The 14,639-nt window shown below is 41.4% G+C and overlaps 1 protein-coding gene across 1 annotated transcript in view; it reads right to left on the bottom strand.

The window, feature by feature from the left end:
- Window positions 1–14,639, bottom strand: part of LOC115370564 (von Willebrand factor D and EGF domain-containing protein) — a 55,447-nt gene that overhangs the window by 17,289 nt on the left and 23,519 nt on the right. The window contains exons 15-20 of the mRNA XM_030067626.1: window positions 12,351–12,455; window positions 10,892–11,006; window positions 8,909–9,189; window positions 8,607–8,826; window positions 7,469–7,606; window positions 770–1,258 (exon numbers count right to left, since the gene is read on the bottom strand). Coding sequence (XP_029923486.1) covers window positions 770–1,258; window positions 7,469–7,606; window positions 8,607–8,826; window positions 8,909–9,189; window positions 10,892–11,006; window positions 12,351–12,455 — 1,348 coding nt within the window. The remainder of the gene's footprint in view (window positions 1–769; window positions 1,259–7,468; window positions 7,607–8,606; window positions 8,827–8,908; window positions 9,190–10,891; window positions 11,007–12,350; window positions 12,456–14,639) is intronic.

Raw genomic sequence — 14,639 nt, 5'->3', positions numbered from 1 at the left:
AATTTGTACATTGATGGATGGCATGGATTGGCGGAGCTAAGTGTCTGAACAATAATAATAAAACTTATGAATGCACTTTTAGGTTACAAAATATGGACCATGCCTAAGAAACTGCACAATATTCAAATCTAAATAGGGCACAGAACCACCAATGTAGCCTCTTAGCTATGTTCTTGCATCTTGTTCTCAGAGAGTATCATGTTAAGAGCAAAATCACTTCTGCAAATCTTGTTTCCTGCATTTCCTGGTCTGTGAGGAAATGTAGAAAAAACAGAAAAAACATCATTTATGTTGTTTTGGCTCACACTGCAGAGCAGTGGCTGCAGATTTGCTAATAAAATCTTGACGATGTGTTCAGCTGCAGAAAATACCTGCACCTCTTGTTTAGAGACAATTGATATCCAAATATATTTCTTGCTTTTCACGTGGAATATTTAATAAGGGTTCTTTGAGTTTTGTCTAAGATTTTATTTTGAAAAAAAAAAAAAAAAAAAATACCCTTACTTCACTTCTTTAGGTCCTTCCACAAGATAGTTGTACTTAAAAGTACAGCTGTCACAAAGCTGGCAAGTGCTTTTGATAAAGGATGTGCTTTTATTACCTATGCTCTCCAGTGATCTGGACACTGGACATGTTTTTTAAAATTTGGACTCCCCCAAAATATTCTTGTTGCTCTCCACCCCTGCTGTAGGCTACATTAGCTAAAAATATTACACTTTTACTCTAGTGTTTTGATTTGGAAAGAGGCTGTTGGGAATGTTGTCCTTACCGGCAGATGGTCTTCCATTTACTGAAGGCTGGGCTGCAATGGAGGTCTTGGCAATGGTCTCATTAGTTATGGACTGACCAGACTTGACCGGGTCTGGTGTAACTCCTGGGATAGTCTTGGATGTGTCTATGCTAGTCCGTGATGGGCTTGGGTTACTTTCTGGAGCCTTTTTCGAAGCATCACTCTCACTTTGCGATACGTCTTGGGTAATTCCTGGCACGTTCTTGGACATTTCTGGTTTGATTTGGGGTGGGCTAGGGTTAACTCCTGGAATCTTCCTCCAAGTGTCAGCCTTCGTTTTTGATGGATGTGAGTTGATTCTGTTCTTCATTGCGTCGGCTCTTGTCTGGGAGGGGCTAACATCTGAGGTCTTCCGCAGAGTGTCTGTCTTCGTTTTGGAGGGTTGTGGTGCAACATCTGGTATCTTGTAGACAGTTGAACGAGGAGCAGATGTTGTAGTGGGACTGATGGAGAGCAGCCTGGGGACTGCTGGAGGAGAGAGAGATGATAACATTTTCCACTGACATACACAGCAGTTATCTGATGTTTTTATCCAGATTTAATCCCACTGAGTGTAACTGTACCATAAGCTTCAATTCCTAGATCACAAAATATTTCAACAACTGCTAACGAGTGTTGGGAAAAGTCCTCCAAACTCATTATGTAAGCAGGAGTAACAAGATAAAAATGGAAAACATCTCAAATAAAAGTTCTGAAATCAAAATGGTACTCAAGTACAGTGTAACCATGTTGTTTGTTACAAGATAAGTATGAAAGTAAAATTATTCATTGTGAACAATTTTTTTATAACAGGTTTTTTATTTATTTAGAAACCTATTATTCCAGATGAACTATTCTGCCTGGGTTCATACAAAAAACAAACAAAAAAATTACAAGACAGTTTGGCTCTGTACAGACAATAGTGGGCCGTGAGAAATGAATAAAACCACATCAATTAAAATGTCATTAATAAGTCCAAAGACGCAATTTCAAGCTAATGGCCCTTGGACTGATTGTGTTTGTGCTTTGAAGCTTGCTTGTCATTGATTAACTGTACTTCATCAATGACAGTGGCTTTGAAACATGAGCAAGTGAATTTGGCTAGTTTACATTTCATCAATGCATCACATCTGATGGGTTAGGGCAGTTAAACTACTGCAGAGTAACTAGTAACTCCAGCTCTCAAATGAGTGTAGAGCAGGAAAAAGTACAAGATTTCCTTCTGAAATGTAGAGCAGGAAAAGCAGAAAGTGGAAACACTAAATGGAAACAGTCAAGCGGAAGTAGGCTACCACTGACGTACAGTGTTTGAGTAAAAGTACTTAGTTATTTTACAACTCGGCTACTAAAGGACTCTATTATCAATAAAGTATGAAGTCAGTTGGCTCTGTCACTCAGAAGGATGTCAAAAATCACGGGGCTTTTGAGTGAGTTTGTATGAAGATCTCAGTGAGGCATGATTACCACTCACAGCCTATCAACACATTTACAGTCGACAAGGGGAGTAAACTAACAGTGAGTGTAGCGGGAAACACTCTGTGATTGACGGTGACGGACCATCGACATGGCAGCAGTCAAACAAACGTGACAGAGAGTGTTGGGAAGGATCTCCAGCCGTCCTTCCCAAGCCCCTAAATGAGGCCAGCGCTGGTGTAGCCGTTGTAGATGTTGCATGCATTAGTCCTGCACCGCTCCTGAGTTACAAGGCCAGTGTAGACATTTGATGCCATTTATAACATGCCATTTGGTGGAAGATATAATCATTTTTGACCACTTGAGATAAATGGTAAAAAATTCCTCCAAAATACCACATTAGGTCCATTTCCACCGCAGGAACTTCGGGGTAATTTTACGGGGCCGGGGCCATTGTTGTGTGTCTCCACCGCTGGAACCACCCCGAAGGAGAGAGTTCAAGAACTTTTACAGGGGCTAAACACATCCCTGCCTCGGGCTAGGTACTCTGAGTGGCCCCGAAAAACTCCTGGGTGGGGCTTGGGGTTTACTTGGTGCTGATTGGAAATACTCATGGCGCGATGTGGTGTCAACAGAAAGCGACAAAATAGCCGGCATTAGCTAACATTAGCTAGAGCTAGCGTCCCTAGCAACACGACCAACAATACCAAGCTAACGCTAATGTGCTAGCTGATGTTAGCTAACGTTAACAATACGCTTTTTAACAACATGCATTTTGACGCCCCGGTCAAACGTGCAGCGATTACGTCACATCCAGAGCCGGTAACTTTACAGGAACCTTCCTCTCAGTGGAGACACGGCAGTTGAGAAGGCCGAGCGAGAGGACCTTCCTGTAGTGGTTCGTGCCCCGCAAATACTACCAGGAACTTATTCGGTGGAAACGGGCCTACTAGGACACCAAGACCTTGAAGAGCACCCAAAATTCATACTTTGATTTGGTATTAAAAACTTTTGATATTTGGAGATTTCTGTGAGAAGTGCATTTTTTTGGTGATTGGATGGCAAGCACTTCTGTTCTGGAACTTGATTAGAAATCTTGCACGGTGTCTTCCCCAAACTGCATGGGATTAACTTCAGATGGGCCCACACACACGCACACATGCTCACACTCTGCAGTGCAATATTTGAATTGTAAATTTTGTAAATTAAATTTTTATTTTTCCAGATCCTTTTTATTGTGTTATTTATTTATGCAAAGCACCTTAACCCCAGGTCAAATTCCTTGTTTGTGAAAACTTGGCAATAAACATCTTTCTGATTCTGATTCTTGTTATGTTTAATCATGTTGCTGTTTTTATTGTTGTATTGTCTTGGTGTCAGGCTGCAACACCAACTGTGCTTTTGGGATCAAAGAAGATGATCTTGAGTCTTGACTCTCCAATATCTGCTTCTTATGCATAACTTCGAATGCCTTATTTTTACTTTTGAGGGGAAATAGTGTATAATTTTTCTAGTTGTTTGTTTTTGTCTAGAGTATGACTTGATTTGCTCTGGTTGTAGCCTTAGCTTAGTTTCAGTAAAAGTGAAAAATCAGAAAAACAGAAAAAAACAATTAGAAAGCCAGTCATTTATGGCCTGGTCACAATCTTGACTTGAACCCAACTGGATGCGGTCTTTTCTGCAACCCTGTCATATACTGGCACGTTCAAGAATATCCTGCAAATTCTGTAGTCTGAAAAGACAGCAAAAGTTGATTTTTTTTTTTTTTTTTTTTTTACAAATTACTTGTCTTGGAGATGAAGCAAAACTGCAGCAGTATTTCAGCAAGCATTCAGCGGTGAGCGGGACTTCTAAAACGACTACATCTGCAAGTCCTACATGTGTTTTTAATGATACACGGGGGGTGATGAGGCACGGAGAAGGCAAATGTTATTGTATCACAAAATGCTGCACATCAAGTCAAGGCAAATTTATTTAGAAAGCGCCCTTAACAAAATACTTTAGTCAGAAATAGTTTTGCATCAAGGACATTCCATTCATTGCTATATGAAATCTTTGGCAACTTCGAGAAGATTTATGACCGTCATGGCACGATTCTGCCAACAGTCCTTGCACAAGTTGTGTATCTTTTGCAATGAACCGGGCTGGGAAGTCGAAGAAGCCGAACCCAAATCCCTCAGCTCAGGAAGATCAGAGGATCGAAGAGAGAGCAGCAAAAGAACGGGGATAAAAAATACAGCTCTAAAGACAAAGATGGAGAAAAGTCTGGTCTCGTGAGACTAAGATCACAGTATTCCATAAAAATGACAAACATCGGCACAACAAAATTGACAAAGTATTGTGTGTCTTTCTGTGGGCCAACTTTTCCATTAAAGGCAATCATGTCCTTAGTTTTTAACTTTATTTTAATGGAATGGTTTTGGCCCACACAGGTTCCAGATGGGTGTGGGGTTCCTCAAAGGATAGTCCAGTGATTGCAAGACGGTTTGTAGAATCATGGGAGTGTTCAATGTTAGTTCAGTCTACACACAAAAGTGTGTGTGTGTGGTTCCATGAAGAACCATTGTCTATTTGCAAATCACTTTATAACCCTAACACAAATCATGAAATGTTTGTCCTACAGCACCACTGTATAGAACTAATTCTGATTCCAGCTGGCACCTTTTTTCTTTGAGAAATGAGAATTAACTGCAATCTCTGTGTGCTGTTTCTCTCCCCTATGAAGGAACTGTTGGTTCCTCCAAGAACCTTTTTTAGGACTTGTGGAGGCACATTTGGACCATTTAAAAAAATGGGTCTTTCAAGACCCATTGCTCTTAAAAATTGTTTTGTGGAACCAGAAAAGCATTACTCTTAAGAATTATTTTCAGCTCCAGCTGGCACCTTCATGTTTGTGTGTACTTCCCTTTGAGAGATTACCTAACGATATCTGTCCAGGTGTAAACCCCACAACATAAGACATAAATAAAAGCAAAAGCAAAGGATTATTTGTGAATACTACTCAGCCCAGCTGGGTTGGAGGATAGTTGCATAACTCGTTGCACAGCTATCTCAATGTTTACTGTATTTAACATACACATCTGATTCATTGATTTATTTGATGTTCTCATAGTTATGTTTTTTTTCATTATTGTGATTATTAGTGATAATGTGGAAATGTGGCACTTTAGATGCAGGACTAAGAGTGAGCAAATGGACAATAAAGTATTATCGCATCGTATGAGCACTGAACTCCTTCAAAATGTTGCAGATGTAAGAAATTACCTCTTGCTGCCAGGTGGGGTTGCTAAAATGCAAAGCTGCCTTGTGGAGATGTGAGGATACAGAAAACAAGGTCTGTTTATCCCCCAAAACATTAAAATACAGACATGGTGTTCTGTATCCCCCAAAACATTAAAATAATATTTTGAAAGTTGCAGCTGTTAAACCATGCTGCCGGACACAAAATTAGAAGTATAGTCATGATTTTTTAAAATATAGTCTACTTTTCTCCTCTTTTGTTGTCTGTTATCGCAGACACTCAACAGAATGTCCACTTGGTGGTTTCACACTGGCACACACACTAAAAACATGCATGCACACACGACGTCTTCCTTGTTCTCTCCTTCCCATCAAGGCAGTGTTTTTAAACCATTAACTCTAGTTAGCAGCTGCTGCGATACAGGGGAACACGTTTAGGGAAGGTGGGTGGGGGGGGTTCTGCCACCATCAGCCATCTGGTTTCCATTCAGCTCGAGCATCACCGCTGATTGTTCCTCGGAGAGCGGGAGCACAGCTCAGGAGAAGACATTTACATTCATGCTTTGGGCATTTAGCTGATGCTCTTCTCCAGAGTGACTTCTAATGAGTGGAACGGTGGAACGAGCTTCACTTTCAAGGTCAACAATGTCACAGGCAATTGATCATGAAGACAGAAGTGGTGAAAACCATAAGAAACAACCCCATGTCTGCTGAATCATCATTTATGACAGAGATGTGCAAGGAGAAATGATATTTAAGTCAGTTTCTTTTTGTTATGAGAGGCCTGAGAGCTCAACACGATGACTGAAAAATTTCAAAGAGCAGCAGTGACTGATAAACTCGTGTTCTGCCTGTAATGGGATCCAGGTTTTGGGGGAACGGCATGTGATCAGCGTCTATGGGGTCTCATATGTTGTCTAGTACACTGCAAGAAGTTGTTTCATCTTTGATTTGGCCTTAAAATCTCATTTTTGTTTAGAAAATGACCAAAAATTCTGCTTACAATGTGGTTTCTAAAGCATTTTTAACCACCAAGTGTCCTTTTGAAATAAGTGGTAATACCTTTAATACTTGGAAAGTTGCATTGGACATGAGTGAAATCATCTCACGGCACTGAATTTTTCCAGGAAAGACAAGATGGTCAGACTAAATAGAGGATCAAAAGTTCAGATGGACAATTTTTTTACAGCGTAACTTGTAAAATCTGTACTTTTATCATCTTTCAGAAAACCTGGAGAGAGGAAAATGTTCCCATTTTATTCCCATGATGTAATGGTCACATTTCCCAGAGTGCTCTTTGGCACGTTTATCACCAGACGACAATGCCTGGATACCAGACTTCTGAAAACCATTATATATTTTAGGCATTTGGCTGATACTTCATTAATTCAATTTGAATTAAACAAATGAGCAGGTAGGGGTTCAGTGTATTGCTCAAGCACACTTAATATGTTGTTAATCAGTTTTAGTCAAGCCATCTGTGTCAGTCTATAACCACATTAATAAGAATCAGAATCAGAAATACTTTATCGATCCCCAGGGAGAAATTGGGTAATGTAGCTTTCTTAAATAGTACAGGCACTTTATTTATATGGCTTTGCAAATATCCCAAGTCCCAAAAGATGAAACCTGATGTCAGCAGTTTAGCAGAAGGGTTTCTTGCACTTCTACAGTCAAAAGACGATACTGTAAGTCCAAAGCTTTTATTTTCCCTAAAACCGAAGAAAAGACAAACACACCTAAAGTCAAACGTATAATATCAGAATTACCTGCCTAAACTGCTGGTATTCAGCTCTGTTACCACGTAATACCTCAAATTATTTCCTTAATGTCATTGAACATGATTTTTGCACAGTCTTTATCCTTATATTTACCGCAACAGTATGCTTTGTTAGCCTACAGATAAGATCCAGATGTGTTTTTTCAAAAATTTTGCTTGAGTAATATGTCATTTTGGTTGTCCTGTTTAAAAAAAATATTAAAAAATTACTATGATTTGGCAGTTATGGCACAACACATAGTTCAACGGCACAGGGCTATGCTTACCTGTACAAGTGGTCCCGTTTCCCAGCATGCCTTTGGGGCAGTGCCCACAGCTGTAGGATCCGAAGCTGTTGAAACACTGGACTCCTGGGAAGCAGGGCTTCCTCTCACATTCATTAATATCCTCCAGACAAGTCACACCTGGCAAAAACACAGGAAATCAGGTACAGGTGAGAACTGTGATGATGTATCCTTCACACCTGCAGCCCTGCTGTGTGTTGTGCTGTTTGAAAGAATATAGAGTTTGTACGGCAACGTGTACTTTTTAAACATCAAACTTTATGACCGCCTTAGACTTCATAGCAACAAAAACTTGAAACTTGTCAGCTTTCATTTTTCTCAGTGTTACTTCTCATTCTGCAACTGGGCTCAAACCTGTGACCTTCCACCTTTACAGACCGGAGTTTCAGCTAATCTCAAAGACATATTCCTTCTGGAGGCAGAAATAACCTGATTGGTAAAGTTAAACCAAAGAATAGCAGTTTGTTTAATGCATTCATGTGATATTTGATTAATTGGAAAGTCAAATTTCCTTCTTCCTTCTCTGGGTTTGACTTTCCAACAAAATAATTCTGAACGTGCCGCTGTTCAGTAGCTAATTTGGACATCCTGGATGTCCAACTCTCCCACGTTTAAATATATCATTTTTAATAATTAGAAATATATTTTTTCAATTTATTAAAAATTATTTTTGCATTTTTTTTCTGGTGAGCTTGTATTTTTTTTTTAATTATTATCCTTTTTTGGCAATTTTTTTTGTTAATGTTTCAGTAATTTTTTGCTCACTTGCTAATCACCCTTGTTCCCATGTTTTTGAACAAAATTAAGTGAATTTGTTGGATGTCTGCAAACTGAGGGGGGGAGCCAGTTCAGAATAAAAAGGAGAACTTTACTCCTCCCATAACCTATGCTCTTAGTGATATACCGTCATTTACCAGAAGGACAGAATTCTTGTGTCTTGAGATAAGAGCTAGAAATCACAGGACGTCCCCTGGTAATACCAGTGCTGCCTGGAGAAGAGGGGATCCGGGGACTTTTCACCGAAAACATCTGGTCGCCCTGTGTTAACTTGGCTCCGCCCACAGAGGTTTAACTCAACCAAGAGTAGAGATTACACTCTGAAACATAAAAAAAAACTCACCCCTCAGCCCTGCGGTGCACTCACACCTGTACCCGTTCGCCGTGTTGACACATTTCCCCGCCACGCACGGCGCCGACAGACATTCGTCGACGTCCTGGTCGCAGAGGTCGCCCCGCGTCCCCTTGGGACACACACACAGGTACTTCCCACTGCCGGCAGGGAAGTTGACGTCCGTCACACACGTGCCTCCGTTTTGACAGCCACATGGCACCACGTGGATCTGAGGGCACAACAGAGACAGACGGCGCTTAGTGACGCTCTTCCCGTCCGGTCTCCTCCTCCCTCCTCCTCCTCGGCTTTACCTCCACGGTGGAGGTGCTCTGGGCGTTGCACTCGTCTGACAGCGTGAAGCGGACGGAGCGTCTCTCCTGCCGTCCTTCGTCGTCGTCCTCCTCAGACAGCGGTGGGACCCTCCAGATGAGGAGGCCGGCCGGGGAGAGGACGGCCCCCTCTGGCCCCTCCTCCAGCTGGAAGAGGAGCGCCGAGCCCTCGGGGTCTGACGCCGTGAACTGGAAGACGAAGTTCTCGCCTGCGAACGTCCGGAGGTCGCCCTGCGGCCGGTGGAAGGTCGGCGGCTCGTTCACTGAAAAGAGAAGAAAAGAAGAGAGAAATTGACTGAATTAAAATACATTTTTTAGCTAATTGTGGTTTTGCCTTTTCTCTGTTAATATGCCACTTGTTTTTTTTCTTTTCTGTATTGTTGTAATCAACTCAGTCATTGTAAATAAGGGCAACCCATCAATGATCTCTCGAGTTTAAACAAAGGTTGAATGAATGAAAGAATGGTTTCCATGTTTCCCTTATGTGACCTCACTCAGACCTCTGACCTTTGACCTCATAATTATTATGGTGCACTCTGCTTCTTGTCAGTCAGCTGACAGCCACAGGAAGAAATTGAAAGTCTCTTCCAGGAAATAATTGCTCCAAAATATTTCACTGCCACATCCATGGCTTTTTATTTAGCTTTGCTAGTTTGGATGCTGAAAGGTTTGGATTTTAAAAGCTGCACAAAAACAAACAAACATACAAAAATCATGTTCTAACTGACTGGTAAACTAAAGCTTTGATAAATAATAAACTAAAAGTAGACAGCAGTAAATTGACTGTAAATGCAAATTACACAGGATGGCAAATGACCACCTTTCAGATGAAGGATAATTTAAATATCAAGCCAAAAAAAACAAAAAAAAAAACAACAAAAATTAGTTTCAGTGCAATCAAGCAGCAGGAAACCACCATCCACAGCAAAAGTAGAATCTAATTTGACTAGTTGTTGGAGTGTGTCAGTAGATGGGGGGGCGGATGGAGTTTGATGGATGATTGTCAGTATTTCTGTGTGACCCCCCGACCCCCAAACAACGGGACGGGACACGTCGGGAACCTGATACCTGGTTCCTTTGATCTGCTGATGGAGAGGAACAGGGTGACAACAGGATGAGTGTCAGTGTTGTAGCTACAGCCGCCTCCAAACATACAGGCTGATTTCCTTAAAAACAACAGAGGCGACGAAAATAATTTAGAATTTAATGTATGACCCATAAATATATCCTGTTATGGCTTGTTTTATCCAACTTTAAACTATTCTAATTCACTATTTCAAAGCTTCTCTTTCCAATTGAACATGAAAGCTTAATTTTTATTATATTTCTGTTTACGTTCCCTAAAATGTCTGACCATTTAGACATACACCAGGTCAGGTTTGGTACGTCACAAATCCCACAGCCAATCAGCCGTGAGCTGACAGGATGCTGCTTTGCGTATCATTAGCAGCAGCTCCACCGGGTGCTTTAGTGTTTCATTTTTTAAAATAAAACAAGAAGAAATGGAAACGGCTGCTTCACATGAGGCCTCGTTCAGACTGCAGGCGAAGCAGATTTGTTGTCAGCCCAAAAACGGATTTGGACTGACAGTCTGAACAAGGCCAAAGAGAGTCACTAAAAAAAATGGATAGGTTATCAAATGCAGTACAACACAGAGTCCTCACTGACACCAGGTCTCAAATCACTGCACCGGCTTACAGTGTGTCAAAGAACAGACTTTAAAATCATATTACTTGTGTGGTGGGGGGACTACTTGCATATTCATAGATCCACACATTTTTAATGAGGGCAAGGTGTAGAGTTAAATCCAAGCCACTGTAAGGCATGAAGGGATGTTTTTTTTTTTTTTTTTTTTTTGGCGAAAGAAACTTCTGAACATACAGTATTGATGAACAGAGATTAATTTTAAGGGGGTTAATAAATGGCTGGAGGGTTAGGGTTTATCTGGCAGGACGTTGGCTCTACCTTGGTTGACGGACCAGGAGAACTTGGAGGTTTCTGGGTCACAGAGGAGGCAGGGGCTGCTGGGGTTGGAGTCTCCCTCCGTGAAACACATGCCGTCGATGTTACAGGTCCTCTCCTGGCCGAGAGACAGAGACGGGGGGCACATTTGTTAAAACATCGCTCTGCTCATCTTTACCACATTATGTTTTAAATGTCAACAAGTTGAAGCAGCTTCCAGAAACATCTCTGCTCCGGTTTTCAGCTTGTTTCCTCCGGAGAGTCTACATAACGAGCAGGAAGTCGGCTATAAATAAAACATCAGCCACTCCATCTCTTGTGTGTGTTGTGTATCTCTGTATAAGACTGAGTTGTGTGCATCATTATGTCTGAGTGCATGTGTGTGTGTTTGTGTGTTGGATCACTACAGGTTGTTTATAACGAGTGGGGTTTTTCAGTGTGTGTGCTCAGAAAAAAGGTAAAACCGTTTAGTTTTTAAGTTGTTTTCCTTGTTTAAATAGAAGAGCATGGTTTAAAAAGATACAAATGTTGGATGCTGGGAGGCTGTGTGTCTCTGTTTTAGTCATTTAACAAGAAAAAAAGTCCTCCAGAGCACTGATTCTACACTCAGGAGTGACAGTATAAAACGCTTCACCACACATTTCCACTGAATCACTTCCCTCGCCTGCAACTGCTTCCTGCACTCAAATAAATGCTCATTTTTTTCTCTTTAGCTCCCAACAGTAGTTCAGACAAAATACCCAAAGTGGTGACCATCCTTTACGTAGCAAGGACAAACACATAACAGATGGTCATAAACATGACAAGAATATACAAGGAAGACAAAATAAACCCTGAGGGGCTTATCAGATGTGTCAGGTGGTAAAATGGCCATACACAATTAGGATATAAAAGAAGCAGAAGTAAAAAAAAAAAAAATCTTGTTTATCCTCACACTTAAAGTCCAGCATCACAGGAAACCTGCTGGAGCACTGCAGCTTTGACTTTTGACCTCTTTAACACAGAAGTTAACAGTGGCATCACAAATTTCTTATAGCCACCATATATGTTTAAACTAATAATATGACAATCATAATTTTTTACTGGTCGACACAAATGACGTGAATTTCCATGTCACGTGAGTTGAAATTTTTCCAACCCAAGTGGAAAATTTGTGGCTGTATTCACACGAGTCTGCGACATGAAAATTCACTTTGTGTTGACTCGAAACACAAACGCTATTATAATCACCATTATGGGTAAGACACAAATGAATAAAATTTCATTCATTCATTCATAAAAATTCATGTCAAAATCAGATGTTATTTCAACACTGTTTGTTGCACTGAACTGTGTGAAAATATAAAGTCTGATATAAAAAAAAAACACTTAATACTTTGAAATGTTTTATGTAGTTTTTTAAAATAAAATTGGGATTTTTTTTTAAATGGGTTTGTCTTGATTGGCTGTTTGAGTGAGTTACCTTTAACTTACAGAGTCCTGAGCGCGACGCCTCGCAGACCTGGCAGATGCCGTCGTAGATGGTCAGTACCTTGGCCTGGCTGTACTGCGAGCCGTCATTGGTCACCTGGGACAGGAAGGGGAGGAGTTAGGCTGTAAATGGACCAATAGATTCTGCTGGCAGCCAACTGGGTAAGATGTTAACATGATGTTACTCAGAGTCGTCCTCTAGGAAATACTCATTTTTTCTTTCTTAGTCTCCGTCTTCATTTCAGCACTGCAGACCCAGAGATTACCTGTCAATCAAACAGTGTGGGCGGGACTGTGACATATGTCTTTATAGATTTTCAAGCTAAGTCAAACGAGTGACACTATAAAGGAATAGTTCACCCAAAATACAATAATATATTTTCACACTTATCCCTCATGCGATCTCTCCAGCTAGTTAGTTACTGTGTGATTTGGTGAGGTTTCCAGTCGTTCTCCCTTAACCTTAGTACAGTGGGACTGGATGGACATTATTTTATATTGTGATGCTCAAAGTGGAGAAGACGGACATGTGAAACACTCCACAGCAGCAGCCCTTTCCAAAAACAATGATACATATACGCCGGGAGAAAGTTTTTTTTTTTTTTTTTTTTTTTTTTACTTTTTCCTGCCGAAGAACACCAGCCAACTATAATTGCAATAGCAAACTGCAACTGTTTCTAAGTCATACTGGTTGGTACGCTGGATAGTTAGAGTCTGCCGGTGTTCCTTCACGGGAAATAGTTCCCAACAGAGGTCGCGCAGTGCTTTGAGCTTGACAGAGAAACAGTCCCAGCCCCACTGGATCCCAGTGAAGGGAGATAGAGAGGAAACGAGGCCAAATCGCACAGAAGCTATCTGGATAGATGTAGATTGCACTTGGGCTAAATGGGACATCACACAGTATATTAGGGGTGGGAATCACCAGAGGCCCCACTATATGATGTTATCATGATACTTCAATCACGATACAGTAGTACTTCAGTTTTAAACATTGTGCGATATGCTCAGTATTTCAATAACATATGTGAATATATTGAGATTTATTATGTGTGTATATGTGTGTGTGTGTGTGTGTGTGTGTGTATAGCATGTTAGATAAGATTGTAACTGGTTATAGCTGCTTTCAGGTGAAATGTTTTTAAATGTTTAGTATTCACATTCTGATGTCTTTGACAAACATGCACAAACCAAAATTCAAAGTCAGATTCCATCCATCCTCCTCAGGTGAGGATAGAGTTCTCATCGGGCCTGAAAATTAAGACCCGACCCGACCCGGGCCGGACTGGGCCAGCCCGAGGCCCGACCAGACCCGACTAATTAGCCGAACTTTAGGCCCGACAGCCCGATAAAGCCCGAAGAAAGAAAAAAAAATCGCCATTATTTAGCAGAGCCGGTCGGCCGCGGCACCGGGGCACCATCAGTCGGTATCAGGCGGGCCGGCCGCCGCACTGGCCAGCATGAGGCAGCTCACCTGTCAGATCCAGCAGACCTGACGGGTGGGCGCGGTATCGGACGGTGCCGCGGCCGGCCCGCCTTATGCCGACTGATGGTGCCGCGGCATGTGCGGGTCAATACGGTAGTCTAGAAAACTGGAGATTTTTTTTTTTTCTCGTGCGCCCCCAAGTAGAATGCCAGCACAGCGGGATACTGCTGCAAACCAGTCACATAAAAATGAAACGTCATAATCAATAACAGAACACATAATTCTATTTTTTTATTAAAAAAAAAACAAAAAACTCCCCCACAGAACCCGAAGCCCGACCCGACCCGCCCAATTCACGTAAATTTTAGGCCCGACCCGACCCGAAAATGTCGGGTCGGGTCGGGTCGGGTCGGGTTCGGGCAGAATATGAGAACTCTAGGTGAGGACAGTTAAAAAAAGACATGGATGGTGCAAACTGAGAACCACCTTGGGGAAGGAGTGTAAAGTCATAATCACAGTCAGACGAGGGTTGGATCAAAATGCCCTGGTGCATTTATTCAACTGCTTCAGATTATCAACGTGAGTAAGAACAGAGATCGGACTGAGATGTATTGAACCAATTAAACCGAATCTGCAGAGAAAATCTGTCGCAGATGAAAACCCTTGCCTTTCTAAAAAGCCAGCTTTTCAGGAATTAAGGAAAGACAGTTGATATTCTCGTCGGCATTGATGTGTTTTTTAACAGCACAGGAAGTGATGCAATGTACATTTGTGCTTTGTTTGGAATAAACAGAAGAAGTAGAACTGGGTTGTTAGGATGATGGCAGAGCAGACAAAGAAAAGAGAAACTCAAACCAC

The sequence above is a fragment of the Myripristis murdjan genome, chromosome 2 (genome assembly GCF_902150065.1).
Source record: "Myripristis murdjan chromosome 2, fMyrMur1.1, whole genome shotgun sequence".
Classification (NCBI taxonomy): Eukaryota; Metazoa; Chordata; class Actinopteri; order Holocentriformes; family Holocentridae; genus Myripristis; species Myripristis murdjan.
Note: the sequence above shows the minus strand (reverse complement) of the source record. Positions and strands in the feature narration are given on the sequence as shown.